Consider the following 26972-nt stretch of genomic DNA (forward strand, 5'->3'; position numbering starts at 1 on the left):
GACAGCAAGAAAATGTACTTTTACATGCAAAATACCTATTTTGGTGGAAAAAAAAACATGCTTACCACAGCACCATGAGGTCCTCTCTTCCAGGGCCATGGGGAAATGAGAGGGGCTTGAAAACATATATCTCACATGACCACAGATGTTTTCCGTTGCCTAGATACAGGGGGTGGCTCACATTACCCGATGCCTCAGATTCCCCGTTCTTCCCTATATGCAAATTTGGCCTATTTTTCTACAAGATTTTTTGCATTGAAGTTTTTTTCAAAAATGTTTAAATATTTATGCAAATTTGGCATATTTCACAAATGATGCACAAATTTGCACATCTTTAAAAACCAAAAATGTGATTTCTTCTCAAAGTGCATATAGCTTTTGATAGTTTGCGGTAAAGATGGCTCTCCTGTTGACTTTCCTGTCAGTGCGGCTCTCATGAAAAAAATAGTGAACACCAGTGGTCTAAATGATCAATAACCAATAATCAGCAGTAATGTAGGGCAGAGCCAGTGTGTTGATCAATAACCAATAATCAGCAGTAATGTAGGGCAGAGCCAGTGTGTTGATCAATAACCAATAATCACTAGTAATGTAGGGCAGAGCCAGTGTGTTGCCTGAGAGCGCCTGCCTGCTGCATCTCATTAGAGCCTTCCATCAGCAGGCTGGAGAACAGTGTGCTGCTGCCCTCTATGGGTCAGTTTCATGTCTGTTGGAATGTGCTCTGTTGCATCACTGCATTCAGGTTGTTACACACCACAGGTATGTTTTAGAGACAAAAACAGTCGTTCTTTATGCTAGGCATGATGGAGATTGCATGCAATACAATGCCAATTTAAGGAGTTTTGTATATTTTATACATTATAAATAGAAAATAAATCCAGACAGACAGACAGACAGACAGACAGACAGGCGGGCAGACAGACAGGCGGGCAGACAGACAGACAGACAGACAGACAGACAGACAGACAGACAGACAGACAGACAGACAGACAGACAGACAGACAGACAGGCGGGCAGACAGACAGGCGGGCAGACAGACAGACAGACAGACAGACAGACAGACAGACAGACAGACAGACAGACAGACAGAGTGAAGACATCAGATAACACCAGTTTGCTGCTCAGCTTCTACTTTATTGTGACGTACAGCAGAGAATGATTCACATTAGGGTTGAAACTAGTTAGTTTGACTTTAAAGCTGAGTGTGTGTTTAGCTGCAGCCAGCAGACTGAAGGTAACATCTCAACCAGCAGAGAATCATTTCTCTACACCAACAGCTGACAGAAGACTTTACACACTATCAGACTCTATATGTCTGTTTCTATTGAGAGAGTATGGGCCCTACTTTCCTGCTGGCACATATCAAGCAGCACTGGCTTTGCATTGGTTTAGTCATTTCCCTGATTTCTGTTCTTAACTTGGTCAGAAATCCAGATGCATTGGTTATGTATATTAATATTTGAGATGTTACAGATATGAGTTGTTATTCCAGTGCTGGTGGATTGTGCCTGAGTTAGTTTCAGGACTTTAAGGCCCAGACTGAGATTACATGTTTAACAAGAGAAAGCAAAAAAATCACCAGAGAGGAGCTGATATTCTGCTGTACGTTTGTCCTGGAGAATTAGTGCACAGGACGGATCATCATGCTGATGGTCTTCAGGGAGTAGTTAATACCCTTCCATTGCTCCCACTCCACTCCAACAGCATAGATTGTACTGTCAGCCCCCAAACGGTAGACCCCGTTTGGATTTGCAGAGTGACATTTACCGTACCAGAACGCCCCCAGGTATGATTTGGCACAGTTTCCAGCCCAGATGTCCTGGTCTTTGTCGGAGGTGGTGAACTTCATTCCGTCGTGACCAGCCAGACCGTCTCCTACAGAAACACAACATGAAGCAGCGTGTTTAATCTTGACATTAATAGTAACACTGTGACTTCTGTGATGACTACAATGCTGCCACTCTACAGACTGTTCTAGTGGGACTTTGACTAGGACTAGTGCTGCGGCCCCCTCCTGATGTATATGCACACAGACGCTCACCTGCCCCTCCATCGGTGAATCCAGACACACGCAGAGTGTATCCATCACACTCCGCTTCAACCCAGAACGAGGAGTAACGAGCGAACGCTTTGTTCCCCTCAAAGTCCTCCATGTTGACCAGCAGCTCGTAGTTACGGGGACGAGTCAACTGGTGGATGTTCTCCAGACCTGAACACACACAACGTTTTAACAGTTTTACATTTCGTATAGACCTGTACATTCTTCATTTTTACATTCTTTGATGTGGGGCGCTCGTACTCTAGTTGTAGAGCGTCCCCACAATGAGGCTCAGTCCTCGCAGCAGACCCGGTTTGAATCCGACCCGTTGTCAGTTCTCTGCATGTCATTCCTCTATTACCCCCCCACGACTGGTGGCAGCATAGAGCAAATCATTTGTTAACCAAGTTAGCACCGGTTAGCATTAGCACCGGTTAGCATTAGCACCGGTTAGCATTAGTGAAACACCGCTGTGTCATGAACCCAAACTCGACGGCTGTGCCAGTGTGGATTACAGCCAGACCCAGCGACATGGGAGGGTCGGGTAGGGCAATGTGTGCCTTTATTTTGTGCTGCTGCACACACAATGCTGGTGTAAAAATGTGTTTTGGATGCTGCTGACTTTCTGTGTATTTGTGTGTATTTGCGAGTGATGTGCGTCTTTACCATAGGTCTTTATGCAATGCTGTTGGCCATGTTGTTGTTGTTGTATCACCATGAGCACAGTCGCAGTTGTGCCCGAGATTTTATAAATGGTTGATAACACACATATTCTTGTGTGAACCAAACGGTTCGTTTCTACCAGAAGTTTGGTCCGCATGCGGCACACATACTCTTGGTCCGCTCTCACCACCGGGTCTAAAAAGCATTCTAGGGGAAACACTGCAGTTGACAGTTGGTTTGGTTTCATTTCTCACCGAGCCAGTACTCCCCAGCAGCGTTCCCAAAGCCCCTCCTGTATTGATCCCAGGGCCTGTAGAAGTTCACTGAGCCGTCCACCCTCCTCTGGAACACCTGGGGGAAAGAGTGAGGGGTTAACCAGCTGAACACAAGATATCGGACAGATCATGTTTTCATGCTGCACAGTTTCAGTTCATTTTGACATAAAGAAAAAAAATACTTGAAAAGAAGATGAATAATAAAGGCAAACTTGGCAGCACAGTACAGGGTCAGAGAAAAAGCTGAGCCCAGGTGAGAAAAACCTGCGTCTACTGCAGAGTCAGCTGACCCGGGTCTAAATGATGGGTGAAACCGTTCCTATTGGAAAACAGGGATCTTCAAATGGGGGGGGGGGGGGAGCAGCTGCACTTGGAGGCGCTTCGCAGCGAGAGCCACATTGTTATTGGTTGAGGGTTCAACACACCTCCACCTGGCTCTGGGGAGGGCTGACCCCGCACACCCAGATTCTGATCTGATTCTTCACCTGCACTGCTCTATTGGTTGGTGCCCAGAAACATCTCGACGGAGCAAAACAAAATGTATGCCGGTCATGTGACCGGTAAGGTTTGATTTAAAAAAAATCTAGTTCAAATATTGGTAAGCAGACTATATAAATAATAATATAAGCAAAGCATGTAGATTTTTAGCCTACTAGTAACATTGAAATATGGGCTGTTTGCAACAGGCAGAGAGGCCAACACAATTAAATCAAATCATGAAACATTAGGATAGGCATATTTTCCATTTGCAAGGCAGAGGATATAAAATGATAGAACAGGTTTTGCCCAAATAAACTATGTGAAAAATATGTCGACTAATCACTGATTTTCAAGTCTCTTTCTTCTCAATTCTACTCTCCAATTATTTTCTTATTATTATTTTAGATTTGTTTTTATTGGAAATGGGAGACGCGAAAAAATTGTAAAACATGTGTGAATCTTGAATGTGTTGGCTTTGTAATGGGACACAAGTGGTCGTTGAGAGGGATTTTTTGTATTACTTGATACTTTGATGTCTTAGGAGATTGCTGGCAAGTGTCCCTTTAATTTGCATCAGACAAACTCACCGTCCAGTTCCCTCCAGCTGACTCCATGTCACAGTGCACCTGCAAACAAACACATTCATCACAAAACAGTCAATTCAAGTGGGAAGCTCATGGTGTAGTGGTTAGAGCGTCCCCCCCATTAGGCTCTGTCCTCTTCACAGCAGACCCAGGTTAGAATCCAGCCCGGTCGTTCTCTGCATGTCACTCCCCTCTCTGTCTGTCTGTCTGTCTGTCTGTCTGTCTGTCTGTCTGTCTGTCTGTCTGTCTGTCTGTCTGTCTGTCTGTCTGTCTGTCTGTCTGTCCTCTTCACAGCAGACCCGGGTTATAATCCAGCCCGGGTCGTTCTCTGCATGTCATTCCCCTCTCTGTCTGTCTGTCTGTCTGTCTGTCTGTCTGTCTGTCCTCTTCACAGCAGACCCGGGTTAGAATCCAGCCCGGGTCGTTCTCTGCATGTCATTCCCCTCTCTGTCTGTCTGTCTGTCTGTCTGTCTGTCTGTCTGTCTGTCTGTCTGTCTGTCTGTCTGTCTGTCTGTCTGTCTGTCTGTCTGTCTGTCTGTCTGTCTGTCTGTCCTCTTCACAGCAGACCCGGGTTATAATCCAGCCCGGGTCGTTCTCTGCATGTTATTCCCCTCACTGTCTGTCTGTCTGTCTGTCTGTCTGTCTGTCTGTCTGTCTGTCTGTCTGTCTGTCCTCTTCACAGCAGACCCGGGTTATAATCCAGCCCGGGTCGTTCTCTGCATGTTATTCCCCTCACTGCCCCATTTCATCTCTGTCTCTTTGCACTATCTATAATGCCCAAAATGTATCTTAAAAACAGGTCAGTGCATTCAAACATGCTGTAAGCATTACTTTAAATAGTGTTGATGCTACAATTACAACATCTTTAGAAACTAAAGGTGAATGTGTGTTCACTAGAGGATGAAGTTTACCTGCACATCAGATGAGAATCCAATGGGATAGATGGTGTACACTCCACTGGGGCTGCTATTGTTTAGGCGGTGGATGTCACTGCAGTCGACCGGCTGGAAGAGCTCAATGCAGCTGATCAACACTGGAGCCATGAGGAGGAGGACTAACACCAGCTGGAACAGAGCAGAAGTTGAGATGGAGAAAGATTTGAAGCTTCTCTGCTGTGTTTACATTACGGCCTGGTGGTTTTATTGGTTTCTAGGGACTGGTGCGAACAGAATATATGTTTATGTGTCCGCCTACTTTACCGTTAATTTAATCTAATTGAATTCTGTGACGTCAACCACCTTTGGAACGCCCTCTCACCGGACAACCGTACTTCTGACGCCCTTTCCAATTTCAAGTCCCATCTCAAAACACATTTGAAATTGGCATACTGCGTCTAATTGTTGTTTATCACCCACTTCATCCCAATAATGTACATTTGTATTTTTAAATTAAATTAATTATGATTTATTATAATTAAATAACCTAAGTAGACCCGTTAGCATACAGAGCTAACACAGAAACGTGTGAAGCTACAATTTTACCTTCATCGTCAAAGATCTGCTGAAGTTACTGGTTTAAAATCCTGATGTCGGTCCGTCTGGATCGCTGATGAGCTGCTTTTATATCCTAAAACTGAATTCAAAATGTAGTTTTTAATTCATGAAATATCTGAAACTGGACAGTTCTGCATCTTCACTATATAATCCCAAAATACAACATCACAAAAACCAAAGAAAATTACAGAGACACTCGCAACCTCCCCCACGAAACGTTATGTCAAGAAAATACTGTGTAATAAGATAAACAAACATAAACAATATTTAAATTAGATCAATTCTAAATAGTGCAAAGGAATGTTTTGTACAATATAAAACAGTAAATATAAAATACATTAGAAATTAAGTTAAATTTAAATGTGCAATGTGATGAACAGTATGTGCAATATGCAGTCAATGAATATATAATTCAGTGTTTCCCACACATAGGCTCTACGGTCAGGGTACTATCGTAAAATTCCTTTTTTCATTGACATCAAAATTTAAAAAACAGAAAACTTCTGTTGGTTTCAAACCAATAACGGACTGAATTGTTTTTTTTGTCTGAATCGAAGAACGAACAGATCTGCCCAATGTGCTCCGTTTTTCGTTTTCGCCGATACCTTTGATCCATTTTCGATTTGAATTGAAGAAGGAAATGACCGCCAACTGATTCCTTTTTTGATTTTGTGCTCAAAACGAAAAACCAAGTCACGTGGTGTCAAACAGGAAGGAGGTCCTGTGTCGATACCGTGGTCAAATTGTGTCCGTCAAAATAAAAGTCTTTGCAACGCTAGCTGATAGTCGGAAAAGTTGTTGTTTAAAATAAAATAAAGCATAACTAAAAATACAGTTTTATATATAAATATTTTGATATAGATAGGCTTCTGTTATAAATAGTTGTACAATGTTATTTTGTTGGCTTTAGTCTATTCATTTTAATTGTTAAAAACAATTAAAAAATTAGAGGAGATAGGCCCTAGGCCTACTGCAGTGCTTACCTTTGTGCATATAGGCTATATGTTGACCTTGGCAGACAGAAAAGTATTCAATTGAACACACACACAAACACAATTATGCCTAAACATTTATTTTCGATACAATACTTGAACAAACTGGTAACGTAAAGCTCTGGTAATAAGCAATTATTAGGTCACTGCATATGAGGACACTTAGGACAGCCAAGTCCGACCAAACCATAGATAGTAAATAATAGGGGTGGGAAAAAAAAAAATTCCGATTAATATCGATTCTCTCTCGAACGATTCTGAATCGATTCAGAAAAGTTAATAATCAATTTTTTTTTTTTAATAATTTTTTTTTTAATATTATTTTTTTTTTTTTTGTAAATACTAATACTTCCTGCGCCATTGCGCATGCACACCACACATGTGCGAGTTGTTTCCAAAGTGGCTTCAAAAGGGCTGAGAGCAGCAAACCCATGACCTGCACCGGCTTTATCTCTGTTTACGTTTTTGTATGAGAGCTGAATTCCAAGCCATACTTTTTGTACAATGTGTTGAAATGACATAGAAAATCATAGATAATAGAATAGAAATCCTATAGAAACATGATTTACGAGATTAGAAATAAAATGTAATCGGTTTAGTTTTTACATACTTCCATATTGTGTTGAAAGCTGCATTGATTATTGCACTGGTCATAGAAAGTCATATTTGTGACAAGAAAAGCTTGTCTCTTAATACAATATTAGAGAAGACAATTCATCTGTTGATTGTCTTTAATGATCATCACAAAAGTAGGAAGTGATTAGCAAACTCTGAGTAGCAAACTCAGATGTGCATATAAATATATTTTTGAAATTCACATATGGGTATGTACATAAAAAAATGTTTGCATTGAGATGCATAGAAAATCGTTTTCGAATCGAATCGTTGACCTCTGAATCGGAATCGAATCGAATCGTGAGGTGCCAAGAGATTCCCACCCCTAGTAAATAATAGACCAAACCCAGCACTGTGTGTCCATCCTGAGGTGTGGCTTTCAGCCTGAAGCACAGGAAAATTGTCTCACCATCTCTGGTCAGACAAACTTCATGCCGTTTCATAGTTCATATAAGATCTAGCCGGGTCCGTGATAGTCATATTACTATTATTTTTTATGCCATCTGAGCCCAATTTGAACATCTAATTCTTTCTTTACAACTGTGAGACATATTTCACCCAAATCTCACACACGCACACACATACACACGCCCCCACACACACACACACACACACACACACACCCACACACACACACACACACACACACACACACACACGCCCCCACACACGCACACACACACACCCACACACACACACACACACACACACACACACACACACACACACAGTTGCAAGTGTTATGACTTTTGACGGGAACCATTTATGTTCCCTTGGGAAAACTCCACCCACATTCAGTGGACACTCAACAGGGGAGGGGCAAATCATATAAAATATTCTCTGCATGGGAGTCCGACCAACATTACACTCTGTCAGGCAGACCTTTACAACATGAGCAGCAGAAGCAAAAGGATGACAGTCCAGGAGGCTCTGGAAGTCATCATTGATCATGACAGTGAAATAGAGGAGGATGTATCTTGAGCTAAATTCTGATTCTAATGATTCTGAATTTGAACCAGATGAGGGAATTGCTATTCCTATTCCTCCAAGCAAGACATTCATGTCAACAAATTGTGAAATTCATCCCCAAATATGCGTCTGCAGAAAACATACAGGTGAAACTCATATAATTAGAATATCATTGAAAATGAATTGGATTTAAGGCAAGAAGTCATGCAGAATGGACCCAAACCAAGTGAGTACACATGCATGATTATACGTTATAGAGGGCTGATATTTCTGTATTACAAATCCCTTTTTTTATTGATTTCATGTAATATTCAAATTTTCTGAGATTTTAAATTTGGGGTTTTCATAAGCTGTGTAAACCATAATAATGTAAACCATAATAATCTAAATTATAACAAATAAAGGCTTTGAATATCTCACCTTTCATGTAATGGGTCTATATACTATATTAGTTTCACCTTTTGAGTCAAATTACTGAAATAAATGAACTTTTGCATATTCTAATTTTTCAAGTTTCACCTTAAAGACAGTGCCAGGGCCCACTAGGATGGCACTGACTCGTGTGACTGACATCAAGTCAGCTTTTGAGCTGGTCATGCCAGATTCAATACAGAAAATCATTCTGGAAAGGACTAATCTAGAAGGGAGGTGTGTTTTGGGGGAAAAGTGGAAGTAGCTGGACAAAACGCATTTAGATGCGTATTTGGGGCTGCTCATCCTGGCTGGGGTCGAAGGATGAATCGACAGCCAGTCTGTGGGATGCAGAGACAGGCAGGGCTATATTTCAAGCCACAATGTCTCTGGAGACTTTTCACATTGTCTCCAGTGTTCCAAAAGTAATAAAGTGGTGAAACATTACAAAAAAAGTTTGAACATGTATTTTTTTAATGAAAAACGAGTGAATTATCCTTATTGAACCATTACCTGTTAGAGGTAAAGAACACCACATTTCACTAAATATTGATAGAATAGTTAGTAATGGAGTTGGTAATGACATGTGCACACTGCTTGTTAGGATCTTTTTGGTTTAGGACATCTTTTGGAGATTTAAACATGCCCCGGGTCAAATTGACCCAGGAACACCATAGCTGTTCCTGACAAATGAACGTAACAGGAGGGTTAAATAAAACATCTCTGTGTGAACTAACCGTTGTTTTTTTGGTTATAACAAATCGGTTTGTGGAACTCTTAAGCCAGATCCCTAGTTCAACTCAGGAGACAAATTACAAAAGAAATTAATCATTCTATTGAACTTGATATATTGTAACAAGTGTCTTGAAGTAACAAACATAAGCTGCTGTCTATGTTTAGCATTTTAACAAATAGGGGACAAAGTAAACTTATATAGGGTTGAAACACATCTGCCCAATGAAATACAACATCCCCTTCGCTCACGGTGCAAACAGCAACATAACAAACATTTAGTCCAGGACAGTAAAATAATGTTAATTTAACAGTAATATAAAGGCAACCCTGCTGCCAGTTGATTAATGTTTTTTTACAGGGAAATTTCTAACAGTGTACATAACACACGGTCAAATTCAATGTTTCCTATTAATGCCACAAGGAAAAGTCTAAGCTCTAATACAACACTTCACTAGTTAGGGTATCATATCTGACCAGCTTACCTGTTAATGGAAACATAAACACAGTTCAAATTAATGATCGCTCTCTTGTTGGCGTATTACATTCATTGGCTTGGCTCGTCATGAACTGACTACCTCGCGGGCCGGGCGCGATCCAGCCAAGTGTAATGCCTACAGCGCCCTCTGCTGGTGAAGACGAATTCATTATTGAAGTTATTGCTTCTCATAATTAAAATGATTATGCCGTCTTACTTGAAGTTTAAAAACATTAGAAAACCAGACTTCCTGGTACAGACTTACCAGACTTGAGTCTCTGACTAGGTCTGTGTCTGGGCTGCAGCCACAGCTCCGGACCAGCTCCGCTGCACTGCAAACTGTGAGCCATCAGAATGTGTGACCCTAGAGGGCGCTGTTCTCTTATGTATCAACTGATTTCAATAGATCATATGGTTCAACCATAGATAATATATAAGTTTATATATATAGGCCTATAAGGTTTTATAAGGTCTCACAGTGAAGTGTTTACTAATGTGGTGGCCCACAGCTCAATCAATAATAGTTTCACAAAAACAGCCCTGCAATCATGAGATTATCAAGTATTTTTCTTAGCCTACAATTTAAATGAATGTGCTGTGGGCCAACGTAGTTAGAACACATTTCACTGTTACTGGGTTGATTATTCACCTTGAAAAGAAAAAAAGTCGCTAACCAATTTTTAAAAAGCCTGGCTCTGAGCCAATAGCTGTTTATATTTACGAGTTTGACGTTTCGGGGAATGGGCTAGACGGGGCACTGGCTCTGAGAGACAAATATTAACGTGGTTAGTATAAACATAAACAAACATTCGCTAGAGATTACTCTCAAAAAATAATCCAGTCTTGAAGAGCTTTTTTAAATTTGAGTTACAGTAAAATTATTTCCTTGATGAATTCAGGTGTCTCCACATCAGCTAAATGTAATTCTTCAATACAATTATGCATTACTTTCCTTTCCTTTTTTGTGTGCCATATGGTTACAAAATTTGATTTTTATATATTGTTTTTGTTGTACAGTTTTGGCATATGGATTATTTTACCTGAGTCATTCTGCTACTTGTGTCTGGGTGTTATTCTATGAATTGTGAAAAGTATTTGGACCCCTCAGGTAAAACAGAAAACAGGTGTACCTTTTGTTGTTATTCTTCATTCTTATAAAGTGGACAGGGTTATTACTCTGTTATTTTCCTGAGTCTACAAAGAGGTTTAAATTCGTGACTTACATTTTTGTGTTAAAGAATTTCCCTTTGGGTACAATAACGTTCAACATCTTTCACCTATGTCTTCAGGTTGACACGAGCAGCCAGGTACAATTTGAAAAATGTTCCATGAGTTTCATGTCACATACTGAACATACTGCATAGACCAGACCCAGGTGTCACACCATAAGGATGTCTGACCAGTTCTTTACTGCGCCTCAGGGCATAGGCCATATCTGAGACAGTGTCCTTTGTTGTTGCCTGCTCCTGTGATAAACCTAGTGAATACTCAAGAAAACCAATGTTATTTTGTAAAAATCTGTTGAATATTAAGCAATTGCTTGAGTTTTAGGGTAAAACAATAAATGTGTAAGTAAGTCAGAAATGTGCTACTATTTTTGAAAATATATACAGTATAATAATCACAAAACAGTCCTTTTTCAGGGGCCCAGCCATTTGTGTGGACGGGCCTGACTTCTACCAGTAGGCCTGTATGTGTTCAAGAATTGTATTGTTGAAATGTTAACACAAATAAAGATATTAGGCCTATTTGTGTGTGTGTTCAATGAAATAATTTTCCGTCTGTTTGGGTCAACAAATATAGTTGAAGAGAGCTGTTTATCTGTTTGAAGTATTTTTTTCTTTTAAATTACACAATGGGTTAGCAATTGGTTATACTGCATCATATAGCCAACAATGAATAACTATTTGTCAATAGCCTATCTATATATTAAACTGTTTGTAAATAAAGCTCTGTATTCTTCATTATTAAAAAAAAATAAAAAATAAACGTTTTCCACACATCAGATAGCAATGCGTTACAAATGCACTCTTATTTTGAAGGACACAATTTGACCACGGTATCGACACAGGACCTCCTTCCTGTTTGACACCACGTGACTTGGTTTTTCGTTTTGAGCACAAAATCAAAAAAGGAATCAGCTGGCAGTCATTTCCTTCTTCAATTCAAATCGAAAATGGATCAAAGGTATCGGCGAAAACGAAAAACGGAGCACATTGGGCAGATCTGTTCGTTCTTCGATTCAGACAAAAAAAACAATTCAGTCCGTTATTGGTTTGAAACCAACAGAAGTTTTCCGTTTCTTTAATTTTGATATCTATGAAAAAAGGAATTATACGATAGTACCCTGTCCCGCTACCTGCCCAGGTAGATTAAACCTGTGGCCTATTCCATTCTTTTCAGAAAAAAAGTTAAAATCAAATGTAGTCAGTGATAATACTATCGTGGTGCAGCCGTGTATTCACTATTTAATCCCAACAAACATCACACAAACCAAAGAATAAACTGTGACGTGTGTGAGACTGGTTGAAAACTAAAACAAACGACAGCAGGCTGTTAACCAGCAACAATGAAACACGATTGACTTATATCATCAGGAGGGCTAATCATGTTGAGACTCGTAGTTTTTGTGAAATTATTTAGTTTGTTGTGTGCAACGTAACATAATGCAATCATCCAACATAAAAGTATGATGTTTGGAAAAGCTGTGTTAGAAATTGCTCTGTTTGACAGCACTTACAATGCTGCATTGATTTCCATTGAGGGGCTAATTCTGTCCTTAACTGTATCTGGCAATGCTACAGGTAGTTGTGTTGCTAGTTTATGTAAAAGTGCCTCTTGCGCTCAGATTAAAGTAAAGCCATTAATGCCACTGCAATGTCTCACTACTTCCTCTGCAAAGTTGATCGGGCAGCTTAAGCTTTTTAGCCCTGCAGCTATGTTATTAAAAAGAAGAAAAAAAAATTAAAAGGCCAAATTATTCAACAATGTTGACTCATTGTTTCTCAATAAATAGTTCATAAACCTTTATCTAATTTGTTACTGACCCCGCCCATCATATGCCACGCACACTGTAAATATTACAGTTAAAAACATAACGAAGCGCACTGCTTTAACTCCACTCGGTACCTGCACATCATGTCTGTAGCCCTGCACTCCTGCAGCAGTAAACATTCACTACACCCAATAATAAGTCTGTCCTGCTGCACCGGCTGCAAAGAGAGAAACACTGTCTACTGCCTTTAAGACAAAGTTTAATTTCCACCAAAAATCTTGTCTGAAGAAATGATCAGGTTGTCGACAACTCGTAGCGAGAGTAAATTGTATTTTTCAAAGCTTGTAACTGGTTTGCAGTATACAATACGTATTAGTTCAAAATGATCAAACTTAGAGTGTATAGTTGAAGGCTTACCTTTCTGAAGTCACCTGCAGGTCAGACTGAGAGACTCTGTGGCGTTGTCTCATGAGTTCACTGCTTATATCTATAGGACTGTGATGTCACACCAGTCCGACCAATCACACAACAGCCTGGGGCACATATGTCTCTCTCTCTCCCTCTCTCTCTCTGTCACTCTCTCTCTCTGTCTCTCTCCCTCTCTCTCTCTCTCTCTGTCTCTCTCTTTCTCTCTCCCTCTATCTCTCTCCCTCTATCTCTGCCTCTCTCTTTCTCTCTCCCTCTCTGTCTCTGTCTCTCTCCCTCTCTCTCTCTTTCTCTCTCTTCATTCTTATAAAGTGGACAGGGTTATTACTCTGTTATTTTCCTGAGTCTACAAAGAGGTTTACATTCGTAACTTACATTTTTGTGTTAAAGAATTTCCCTTTGGGTACAATAACGTCCAACATCTTTCACCTATGTCTTCAGGTTGACACGAGCAGCCAGGTACAATTTGAAAAATGTTCCATGAGTTTCATGTCACATACTGAACATACTGCATAGACCAGACCCAGGTGTCACACCATAAGGATGTCTGACCAGTTCTTTACTGCACCTCAGGGCATAGGCCATATCTGTGACAGTGTCCTTTGTTGTTGCCTGTTCCAGTAATAAACCTACTGAATACTCAAGAAAACCAATGTTATTTAGTAAAAATCTGTTGAATATTAAGCAATTGCTTGAGTTTTAGGGTAAAACAACATTACGCCGACCTGTGTCTGTGTGTCGTGACGAGAGATACATCATCATTATTATTATTATTATTATTATTATTATTATTATTATTATTATTATTATTATTATTATTATTATTATTATTATTATTATTATTATTATTATTATTATTATTATTATTATCATTGATGAGGTAAGGTGTTGCATTTTAATCTCCTGTCCTGGATTATAGAGTCTAAAATGTGAATAAACACCAGATGTTTTTCAGCTCTCACAGTACAGACAGGTAGTGGATCATGAGGAGATATTCACTGATTTATACAATATGCCTTCTCCAGAATCACTGACTCCACCTCGTAAGTTTTGAGATAAATGTGGAACAAAAACTTCAATAAATGAATGTGTACTTAACAATGGTACTTCGGGGGCGCCCTTAGCTCAGTTGGTAGGGCGTCCCCCCCATGGGCCTCGGCCAGCAGCGGACCCGGGTTCGATTCCAGCCCGCGGTCGTTCTCTGCATGTCACTCCCCTCTCTGCCCCATTTCAACTCTGTCTCTACACTATCAATAAAGCATAAAAATGCCCAAAAAATATCTTAAAAAAAAAACAATGGTACTTCAGTAAGGGTGTATTCACACATGCCGTGTTTAGTTCGGTTGAAACGAACTCAGATGCACTTCTGCCTTCGGTGCGCATCTTTCAGGCAGGTGTGAATACAGCAATCGCACTCGGGGGCGGACCAAACAAACGCTCCGAGACCCAGCTGAAGAGGTAGTCTCGCTGCGTTTCCAAACGCACTCTGCTGCAGTTCGTTTGTGGTGTGAATTTGTCCGAACTCGATCCGACCCAAATGCAGGACGCACTGTGCCTTTTCTTTCTTTTCTTTTTTAATAAATTGCAGTCAGCTTCACATTATGGGAAAGTGTTGTTGTCGCCATTGTTAGGACGATAAGTTGTGGTTTGGGGAGCCCAGAACAATATATTACATTTGATCGAGAGGACGCGTAAATATGCTGAATGTGTTCAGCGATCAGATGAAGGAGAGGGGAGTGTCTCCCGCACAGTGCCAACAGGTTCACGCTGCGCAAGAAGTGTGTGTTTATTTTGCTTCCCATGTACGGGACCGTCAATACTATCCCCGTGTCAGTTTGGAGCTGAACTGCGTCGACCCAGCTGATACACAGCTAAATCAGCTGAGTGTCAGCTTGAGCCTATTCTTCTCGCGAGCCGCACGTCCAGCACCAAAAATACAGTAAAAATTATGTTTCATATCGTAGGCTACAAGCCACATAACGTGGCATTGACATAGGGCTACATATTATAACCATATGAAACAACAATAATTTTATGTTTTTCCTCTTTATTTATAGGTTAGATGCAGGCCTTTTTATTATTTCTAACCCCATATTATATCAATGGTATATTTCGCAGTTTTAACTCCGTGCTTCCTGCTTCTCTCCACCCCAGAATGTCTGTCCAATGAATGAATGACCTTAGATCACGTGTGGTTTTGCTTCGTAATGCTGGTTCACTTGCAAAAGGGGAAATGTGAAAGTGGACCACACCAAACAAAAAAAATCTAAACTCTATTTGGTCTGGACCAAAGCAAGTGAACTAGCGGACTTTCCCAGTGTGAATACACCCTTAATGTAGTTAGACACATTACAACCTTCCACTCTTTAATCGCTTGTTCAGGTTTCTTCTGGTAAAAGGATTTCATAACAGAAACACAATAAGCTTTCAGGTTATTATTTTATTTTGCATTGATTGAGTTTTAAATGAATGTTTGATAAGGATGGGTTAGGGTTAACCCTAACCCTGATAAGGATGACATGGAATTAAGAGAAACATTTAAACATCCATTAAAGAAACCTGATCTTCAGTTTAATGAAGTTTCAGAAAAGGTCAAAAGTTTCTAACACTTTTCAATAAAGGTTCATTAATAACTGTTAGTTAAGGTTATTAAAGGTCAGTTCAATGGTAGTTCATGCTTATTAGGCATCAACTAACACCAACTGTAAATGCTAAGTTATTAACAGTGGGCTAATGCTCGGTTTAGCATTTTCTATTTTCATTTCATTTAACTTTTATTTATCCTCGAGAGACCAATTGAGGGGTGACCCTCGTTTTCAATGGTGTCGAGTTAAAGTTACCTCATATGCTTAGTTAAGTAATGCTTAGTTAGGCATCAACAAAGCATAGCAGTTAGTTAATGATCATTAAGCATTAATTAAGCAGTTATTAACAGTTAGTTAATGCTCAATGAATGCTACAATTTTACCTTCATCGTCAAAGATCTGCTGAAGTTACTGGTTTAAAATCCTGATGTCGGTCCGTCTGGATCGCTGATGAGCTGCTTTTATATCCTAAAAATGAATTCAAAATATAGTTTTTAATTCATGAAATATCTGAAACTGGACAGTTCTGCTTCTTCACTATATAATCCCAAAATACAACATCACAAAAACCAAAGAAAATTACAGACACTCCAACCTCCCCCACGAAACGTTATGTCAAGAAAATACTGTGTAATAAGATAAACAACATAAACAATATTTAAATTAGATCAATTCTAAATAGTGCAAAGGAATGTTTTCTACAATATAAAACAGTAAATATAAAATACATTAGAAATTAAGTTAAATTTAAATGTGCAATGTGATGAACAGTATGTGCAATATGCAGTCAATGAATATATAATTCACTGTTTCCCACACATAGGCTTTTTTTAACATTTTTCATTTTATCAAGCAAAAAAAAACATTAAGAAAAAAACATTTATACGCATTAAAACAGTTGGGTAAATCCCTCTCCTATAATGGCTGACTAAGTAACTCCTTTCTCCTGTCACACACACACACACACACACACACACACACACACACACACACACACAGAGACACACACACACACACAGAGACACACACACACACACACAGACACACACACACAAAGCACTTGCTACACCTACTGTACATGTAGCACTTTGTAGTTTGGTTTATCTGAAGCTATAGTATTGACGTGATTCTTGTTGTTCTGAGTTTGTACCTTCAGGGTTAAATTCACTTACTGAAAGTATTCTTTCTTCACCTAAATCAAATGTAATGTAATATTTCTAGACCCTTTTTACATTTATTAAGGACCTTTTCCCCGTGTATTTACTTTCAGTTTTACATAGTGTCTGGGAAAGATTGAAGATAAAACAAATAAACAACAGTCAACCTTTAACCCTTTCATTGCCTGGATCATCAGTTTAGCTACATGTCACTGGTGTAGAGCCACACACAGGGCAGACTAGTCTGCATTGCCTTTTTGCATTTGAAGCCTGGCCATAAAATATGATAAAACATTCATATATAATTATTATTTATTATTATTATTATTATTATCATTGATGAGGTAAGGTGTTGCATTTTAATCTCCAGTCCTGGATTATAGAGTCTAAAATGTGAACAAACACCAGATGTTTTTCAGCTCACACACAGTACAGACAGGTAGTGGATCATGAGGAGATATTCACTGATTTATACAATACGCCTTCTCCAGAATCACTGACTCCACCTCGTAAGTTGAGATAAATGTGGAACAAAAACTTCAATAAATGAATGTGTACTTAACAATGGTACTTCAGTTAATGTAGTTAGACACATTACAACCTTCCACTCTTTAATCGTTTGTTCAGGTTTCTTCTGGTAAAAGGAGGATTTCATAACAGAAACACAATAAGCTTTCAGGTTATTATTTTTTTATTTTTATTTTGCATTGATTGAGTTTTACCTGAATGGATGACATGGAATTAAGAGAAACATTTAAACATCCATTAAAGAATAATGCTTAATTAATGATCATTAAGCAGTTATTAACAGTTAGTTAATGCTCAATGAATGTGCCCTTATTGTAAAGTGTATCCAAACCGTTACATTTGTTTTTACTGATTACTGAGGATTGAGAATTGGAATCATCAGAAGCAGTTTGTTTATATCAACGTATTGAAGAGACTGTGATGTCATCGTAGAGGAAGTGACATCATCGCGAGGCCTCAGTAACTCCTGGCACAGACAAACGGTTTCGTTGCCTCACACCCGTCATCATTCCAAAAAAATCCTGTAGAAAGAAAAGAACCACTGAGTACAACTGCAAAAAGATTAAAAAAAACTGCATGACTTGTCTAAGGGTGCATTCACACTAGGTAAGTTGCCCTGTTCCGTGCTCCAGCATGATTACTCCCCTCCCCCCCTCCCCACTCCCCCGCTGGCCTGTGCTCACACTGCTCGTGGCCTGGGCACGATTGCTCCTTGCCTACGTCACCGTGCGCGTTTGGACCGTAGTCTAGTCTACTTGCTATACGATTGTTTGTGAATATTTTCATCTGGCAAAATTTGCATCGATTTCATTCCACTTCCACATTAGACCAACGACAATCCTTGAGCTATTGTTTGTCTATGTAGCCTACGTTGTGCGCATGGACATAATAGATCGAGGGGGACAGTCTCATATAACATGTAAGGATGATTAGTCTATTAACATAAACAGCGAGAAAGAAAATCAAGCACAATGTAAACGCTTTAGGAGCCCTTCAGTCTTAACAGTCTTCTTAACAATGACCACGCTGTTAATGTACATGCTGTTCTAATGTGCAGCGCGCCGTTTATTATTAGTATAACCAATACTAGTCCTCAATAAATTCACGCCGTCTGTGCGCTTGCTTGTGCGTGTGTCATCTCATTAGCATCTGTACCGTGCCTGAGCACACCTCTCCCAAGCCGTGGCCGAGCAAGTGTTCTGTGCTGGAGTATGAATGGGGTGCTCTGCTCACACTAGCCAAACCATCTAGCCTTTAGGGGGCAAACGTGACGGCACGGAACATATGGCCTAGTGTGAGGGCGCCCTAAGGGCGCATTAGTACGTTTCCCCCCTGGAGTCTAGTGTGTTCTCCCAGTGCTCCTGCTCCGTACACACACACACACACACACACACACACACACACACACACACACACACACACACACACACACACACACACACACACACACACACACACACACACACACACACAGTCTAGTGTGTTCTCCTAGTGCTCCTGCTCCGTACACTTCTTTGGCCCTGGCCCGTTTGGAAGGGGTGGGCTTCAGCGTTAAAGCTAACCTTTAATAGTGGTCTTAACTTTTCAATTAACAATACTCTCAGGAATTCAAGAGATAATATTTACCATTGAAGTTAATATCTGCACAGTTTTGATATCCAGCGCCGTTAGGCTGACCAGAAGCCCAGTCATAGAAGTCAGTGCTGGAGCCATCAGTCCACCTCCACTGTCCCTCCTGGAAGAAATACTGAGTTACTAACACAATCACAGACACTGATTCAGTTCCGTGATAACAGTACCATCAATAACAAAGGCATTGGATTACAATTTGGATATGGGCTTCCAGGTTTTCTATTTGAAAAACACATTATTGGTTTCAATCAGTAAATAAAAGCTGTCTACTGAAATTACTATCATGCATGTGCTACTTCTGCAGTCCACCACATGGTGGCGCTGTTGTTCAGCCCCAAAAGAACAAAGGCTGGAGGCCACGCCCTTCAAGTCTATTTGATTTGAAATGTCCAGCTCATTGTGCACTACAATAAAACCTCTGGGACCATATGCCATTGCTTAAACTGAAAAACAGTTCTACTTTTTCAAATTTCACTGAAATGCCAAATAATAAATTGAGGAGATATGATTTTGAGATGACAAAGTCTACTAAATATATCTCACCTTTTTTGCATCAGTTAACCCGATCCAGGTCATTTTATCCGAGCCAAGGGTTCGCCTGATCTCATGCATAATGATAATGTCCTCGTAAAGACTGTGTATGGAGACCAGGTGCCCACCGAAACGTCTGCACATGTTCTGAAGAGGGAGACAGAGACACAGATGGATTATAGTCCATTTGCCCAGTGAACCACATTGTGAACCCGAATATGTTGAGTACACCAAAGTTTTATTTGCCTATTTTTTATAAACTACAAACCTCTGCATGGTCGAAGGTCCTTGGAGTACGGCACACGAGGATACAGCGAGATCCAAGTTCCTTCCAGCCACGACTACAGGAAGCAACCTGCACACATAACAAAGGTGTCACTGTGGAGTTAACCCTAACCCTAACCCTGTGGACTTAAAGGTGCAGTCAGTGATTCTGGAGAACGCTTGTTTTTGTCAAAATCAGTGAATATCTCTTCACAATCCACTCACTGATTTTAACAAAGTGATTTTGACGGGGGTGCTCGTGGTGTAGTGGTTAGACCCCCCCACCCCCTCCGGGTCGTTCTCTGCATGTCATTCCCCTCTCTGACACATCTCATCTCTGCCTCTACACTATAAATAAAGCATTGAAAGTGCCATGATTTTGACAACCAACATTCCCCAGAATCACTGATTTCACCTTTAATAATTGTTCCAAAGGCCTGAACAGGGACTGATGTGGGTCCATCTGATCAGTCCTGTGTTTAATATTTGTCCCGTGCACACAAATGTTCAAACGGAGGTTATAACAAAATCACATTTATTCTGGCTTTTTCACATGTCAAATGTACATTGTGAATTTGATAATTTTTTTAACAAAGTCATTTTAACTTCCTTTCTTATATAGTTTTAGTTAACTAAATTAGAGAACTAGATTTCTCCCTGGACAAGCTTTGCTCTATTTCCTCCACTCTCAACTCACTGGGAGTTTGTGAAGCAGCTGATAAAGCATCAAACACAACCCTTCATTAATGTAGTTATCATATTCAAACAGACCAAGCAGGCATTGAGTAACACAACCAAATTTAATCTGGCAAACTATCGATTCATAAGAAACTCTCTTACAGTTGAGGCATCAAACACCTATCTGAATGCTATGATTCTTTCCCATTTTCCTACTGTATGACAAGTTGGTCTCAAGCAGGTAAAACAACCTTGAGACCACTTGAATCATTATATAAAAACTCTCTTAACATTCATGATAAAAAAAACTTGTCAATATCACCACTGCAAAATCCTGGATAAACACAATCTGCTTAATTTTTTTAATCATACACAATGCTGCGCCTCCTCCCTTAAGGAACTTTGTGACACTGGGCTCAGAATTCTCAGCACGAGCAACCAGGTCAACAACTAGGGGAGAATGCAGAATCCCACAATGCAAAACCACATTTGGAAAGTTGTCCTTCTCCTCTGTAGACATCAAACATAATTCTCTGGTCCTACCCCCTCAAATAAGAGGGGGTAGGACCAGAAAAGTTTTTTTTAACTTCTTCCTATCCCTTTTGAACATGAACTATATTATTTGAGTTATGTATTTGCTGTTTAGGATCCCATTTGTTTGTTTTTTAATTTATTTCTTTCCTTTTTTTATTGCTCAATTGTTTTATTTTTGTTTGTATTATTATTTTATTTTTTTAACCATGTTCAATAAAGACTTAAAAAAAAAAAAACAATGGAACAGTCTCCCAACAGATCTAATTACCGATACATTTTTTAATTATTTCTCCCGTCTGACAAAGGCTTGGCTGCTTGCGCAACAGACACACACTAATATAATGTTGCAGTGCTAGTAGGATAGGGGTATATTTTTTATAAAATATGTAAGGTAGTGTTTTTTGTAAACTTTTTTTATCCTGTGTATTTATATCATTGTATCTTGTTTTCCTTTTGATGTTTAATCCCATGTCTAGATATCATCGTGTCTTGTTTAGTTTAGTACTTTTTATTGTTACCTGCCCAGGGACTACAGGTGAAAATAGCAGTTTGCTAAAACCTGGTACAATGCATCTCTCCTCGCTCTAAACAAGGTTAAGGTTTATTTTGTACACTGTCCCTGTTCAAATAAAGTTACATTACATTTACACACAGGTCTTTAGGTAGTTTTGATCAAACATGTTATACAGCTGTTTATTACTTAAAGGGATTTAAATGTCACTCACAGTTCCTGAAATCATCAGTGCGCTGGTCAGACAGAGGAAGAAAGCCAAGTGGGAACCTGATGCCATCTGTAGGAAAACACATTACAATTAACAAGTGATTCATGGTCAAACTTTGACTTGTATTAAGTAAAGATTGGTTTCAACCTTGTTTATTTGTCCTGTGAATTATTTAATCAACTTTCTCTTTAAAAACATGCTGAAAATGCACTAGAATATTTTGTATTCATAACATTAATAAAGGCTGTATCCAAAATATGTTCTGTGATAACTTCTGACATTAACCCTATAGCCTTCAATTGAGACATCCAAGATGGATGACTTCATGGAGTGATCAAATAGTGTTTTTTCATGGATATTTTTGCCAATTTTTATAAAGTTAATGTGAGAAAAACATCAAAACTGTAACTGACACTTCAATATGAATGTTTATATAGATAGACAGACATCACTAGCCTGTTTGTTTTTTTGTGGTTCTAGGTAGAAAACTAGTTCCTAATTTTATTTTGTGTAGAAACCTGGCTGAGGGGAAGAGACAGAAGTTACGAGAGAGAGAGAGAGAGAGAGAGAGAGAGAGAGAGAGAGAGAGAGAGAGAGAGAGAGAGAGAGAGGAAATGAACTGTAGGATATACAGCTGTTTATATTACAAACAGGCATAAAAGTGTCATATATCTTTAATGAATTTGATAAAAAAAATATAATCTCTTGAAGCCATAATTTGTATATTCATCAAAACATTTCTGAACAAAAGTTTAAATACAAAAAACGACGATGTTTTAATGTCAGTAATCAACTGGCAAAGTTTCCTGATAAAATCTATAAATTGAACATTTCTCCCTATTCACCTGCAGTGTCTCACCTTTATTGAATTATGGAAATATGAAAGAAGTTAAGCTGCACTGTAAACAATTGCTGTACATTTACAGCAGGATTTCAACAGCATTTACCTGTTATTTATAAAAACAGCATTTAACTGTTAATATAAAAGGCAGTCTGTTAAATTACGGTCATTTGCTGTTATTTTACGGAACAGTAATGTTTTTCAAAAATAATGAACTTTCCTGTTAATTTACCATCAAACTTGGAAGGGACTTGACATGAGCTGCCTGCACATGTGAAGCTTATACAGTTTTCTTCATTCATCCTCATCCATCCACATCTTAACTAAAAAGTGTTGTTTACTTTATATCCTCTGGTTAAGTTTACTTAAAGTTGAGTTATATTTACTTGGAAATGGAAAGTGCAGTTAACATAATTAAACCAAGTTAGTCTTACTTAACTGAAGAGTTGTGTTTACTCAGTAGAATTAAGGAAATGGATTGCCTTAGATAAATCAAGTAAGCACAACCAAGTGTATTGTAGAGACGCCCGCTTTCCCACAATGACTTGCACTGGACTAAACGTTTGTTACATTGCTATTTGCACCCTCAGTGAAGGGGATGTTTCATTCCATTACCTCACTATGCATTTTGTTTAAATAAAACATTTCTGTGTGAACTAACCGTTGTTTTTTTGGTTATAACAAATCGGTTTGTGGAACTCTTAAGCCAGATCCATAGTTCAACTCAGGAGACAAATTACAAAAGAAATGAATCATTCCATTGAACTTGATATATTGTAACAAGTGTCTTGAAGTCACAAACAGAAGCTGCTGTCTATGTTTAGCATTTTAACAAATAGGGGACATAGTAAACTTATATAGGGTTGAAACACATCTGCCCTATGAAATACAACATCCCCTTCGCTCACGGTGCAAACACATAACAAACATTTAGTCCAGGTTCATCCCTTTTTTCATTAACAGTATAATCCTGTCAATTTTATTGACAGTCATATAATGTTAATTTAACAGTAATATAAAGGCAACCCTGCTGCCAGTTGATTAATGTTTTTTTACAGTGAAATTTCTTACACGTTATGTCAAAAAAAACTGTGTAATAAGATAAACAAACATAAACAATATTTAAATTAGATCAATTCTAAATAGTGCAAAGGAATGTTTTCTACAATATAAAACTGTAAATATAAAATACATTAGAAATTAAGTTAAATTTAAATGTGCAATGTGATGAACAGTATGTGCAATATGCAGTCAATGAATATATAATTCACTGTTTCCCACACATAGGCTCTACCTGCCCAGGTAGATTAAACCCGTGGCCTATTCCATTCTTTTCAGAAAAAAAGTTAAAATCAAATGTAGTCAGTGATAATACTATCGTGGTGCAGCCGTGTATTCACTATTTAATCCCAACAAACATCACACAAACCAAAGAATAAACTGTGACGTGTGTGAGACTGGTTGAAAACTAAAACAAACGACAGCAGGCTGTTAACCAGCAACAATGAAACACGATTGACTTATAGCATCAGGAGGGCTCATCATGTTGAGACTTGTAGTTTTTGTGAAATTATTTAGTTTGTTGTGTGCAACGTAACATAATGCAATCATCCAAAATAAAAGTATGATGTTTGGAAAAGCTGTGTTAAAAATTGCTCTGTTTGACAGCACTTACAATGCTGCATTGATTTTCATTGAGGGGCTAATTCTGTCCTTAACTGTATCTGGCAATGCTACAGGTAGTTGTGTTGCTAGTTTGCGTAAAAGTGCCTCTTGCGCTCAGATTAAAGTAAAGCCATTAATGCCACTGCAATGTCTCACTACTGCATTCCTCTGCAAAGTTGATCGGGCAGCTCAAGCTTTTTAGCCCTGCAGCTATGTTATTACAAAGAAGAAAAAAAAATTAAAAGGCCAAATTATTCAACAATGTTGACTCATTGTTTCTCAATAAATAGTTCATAAACCTTTATCTAATTTGTTACTGACCCCGCCCATCATATGCCACGCACACTGTAAATATTACAGTTAAAAACATAACGAAGCGCACTGCTTTAACTCCACTCGGTACCTGCACATCATGTCTGCAGCCCTGCACTCCTGCAGCCGTAAACATTCACTACACCAAATAATAAGTCTGTCCTGCTGCACCGGCTGCAAAGAGAGAAACACTGTCTACTGCCTTTAAGACAAAGTTTAATTTCCACCAAAAATCTTGTCTGAAGAAATGATCAGGTTGTCGACAACTCGTAGCGAGAGTAAATTGTATTTTTCAAAGCTTGTAACTGGTTTGCAGTATACAATACGTATTAGTTCAAAATGATCAAACTTAGAGTGTATAGTTGAATGCTTACCTGTCTGAAGTCACCTGCAGGTCAGACTGAGAGACTGTGGCATTGTCTCATGAGTTCACTGCTTATATCTATAGGAGGACTGTGATGTCACAACACTGAACTCTAAATAACTCCCAATAGCCTGCTATAGGTGTATGAATGTGTGTGGGAATGGGAACAGGTCTCCCTTGAAAAAGAGTCTCCGGTCTCAATGGGATTTACCTGTATAACAAAAAAATATATATATTTGGATAGCATGACATCTGCCACATTAATTCATAGTTCCTAATACTTGAGGTGTGGACCGAGGTCTGTCGTCTGTCTCCCAAATGCTCTCTCTAGACGAGCCCTCCATCGTTACATCTGGCCAGTTCATCGGTACCTTGCGCTCCTGCATCCTTCTTGAGTACATCCACGTATGTTAATGTACACTCTAAAAAGTATATTTTTGAAAAGTTGAAGTAACGCACTTTTTTTAATAAGTCTGACTCAGTTTTCTGCTTTAGCGATGGCAATGTACTTTTGTGGATTACATCAAATTGAAATTGTACTTTACTACATTGACCTGACATTGACTTGATTTTCTTATGCAAATTAAAGCGATTCAATTAGGTTTTCCTGTCTAACGCCCCCTTTCCCACAATGACGTATACTGGTCTAAACCTTTGTTATGTTGCTATTTGCACCCTCAGTGAAGGGGATGTTTCATTCCATTAGGTCACTATGCATTTTGTTTTAATAAAATATCTCTTTGTGAACTAACCGTGATTTTGTTGGTTATAACAGAACGGTTTGAGGAACTCTTAAGCCAGATCCCTAGTTCAACTCAGGAGACAAATTACAAAAGAAATTAATCATTCCATTGAACTTGATATATTGTAACAAGTGTGTTGAAGTAACAAACAGAAGCTGCTGTCTATGTTTAGCATTTTAACAAATAGGGGACACAGTAAACTTATATAGGGTTGAAACACATCTGCCCAATGAAATATAACATCCCCTTCGCTCACGGTGCAAACAGCAACATAACAAACATTTAGTCCAGGTTGCCTTAATTCAATTAAGTTGGTGCAACTATTTTCTTTTAGGTTCTACTGAAGCAATATTTTACTTTAGGATTAAACAAGAAATTGATTCAGAAAACACTGACATTTTAAGTTGTCGTCCCTTAATTATAAGTTGGATTAATGCAAACTTTTGATTTGAAAACAAACAAACTATTAAGTTGATCTGACTTGAAACAATTGTGTAAGTGTAACTTACATTCTTTATTTCAATAAACTTAATTCAATTGTGTGTTACCGGTTGCCCTAATTCAATTAAGTTGGTTCAACAATTTTCTTTTTAGAGTGTAGGACGTCCTCGGGACCGATGCCCATGGGTTGGTTCCCATAGAACCAGTTTGCTGACTGGCAGCTCTTGGTGTCTTTGGCAGTGCCCCGCCAGTCTCATTCTCCTAGCAGCTACTTTCTCGCTAACCCTTGGTATTACAGAGATATAGATATAGCAGTAAACATTATCAGAACAAAAACATTCTAATCGAAGGTTTAGTCAGTGAGGCTCCTGTTGTGGGTCAATGTACTGCACCATCGAATGGAATCTGAAGGAGTATATTATATATACTAGGGCTGTCCCGAATACCATTTTACAGGCTTCGAATACTCGTTGGATTTCGGAAAAAACCTGGACGTGCATCTTTTCGGTGAGTTACAGTTTAAATAATTTGATAATTATTTTAAATGAGCGTTAAATTTGTATTGTTGTGTAAATATAACTTGCATATCTGAATAGCAGTTTAAATATATATTTATAATAATAAAAAAAATAGAAAATCCTAATACTGAATTGAGCTTCGAATAACCTAAACAAACAATATTTGAATATTTATAGACTTGTTAGTGGAGTATGTTTCCAGTAAGAGTTGAATGGATGTCTCATGTATTAACAGAGATCCCTTCTTGAGGCGTGGACTGAGGTATGTCGTCTGTCTGGCTCACGCCCTGCAGTAAACGCTTCCAG

The 26972-nt window shown here is 38.9% G+C and overlaps 1 protein-coding gene across 1 annotated transcript; it reads right to left on the reverse strand.

The window, feature by feature from the left end:
• Positions 1–1501: 1501 nt before the first annotated feature.
• On the reverse strand, positions 1502–25350 carry LOC307252009 (microfibril-associated glycoprotein 4-like; the record flags this gene model as incomplete). Its single annotated transcript, XM_080029535.1, has 11 exons — positions 1502–1875; positions 2042–2209; positions 2956–3052; positions 4044–4082; positions 4952–5104; positions 9996–10069; positions 19048–19156; positions 19597–19731; positions 19853–19939; positions 21786–21851; positions 25336–25350. 11 exons carry the CDS (start codon positions 25348–25350, stop codon positions 1622–1624), a joined length of 1197 nt encoding a protein of 398 aa, XP_079885661.1. The 3' UTR covers positions 1502–1621.
• Positions 25351–26972: the final 1622 nt, after the last annotated feature.

This window comes from Ammodytes marinus (genome assembly GCF_949987685.1).
Source record: "Ammodytes marinus genome assembly, chromosome: 1".
Taxonomy (NCBI): Eukaryota; Metazoa; Chordata; class Actinopteri; order Uranoscopiformes; family Ammodytidae; genus Ammodytes; species Ammodytes marinus.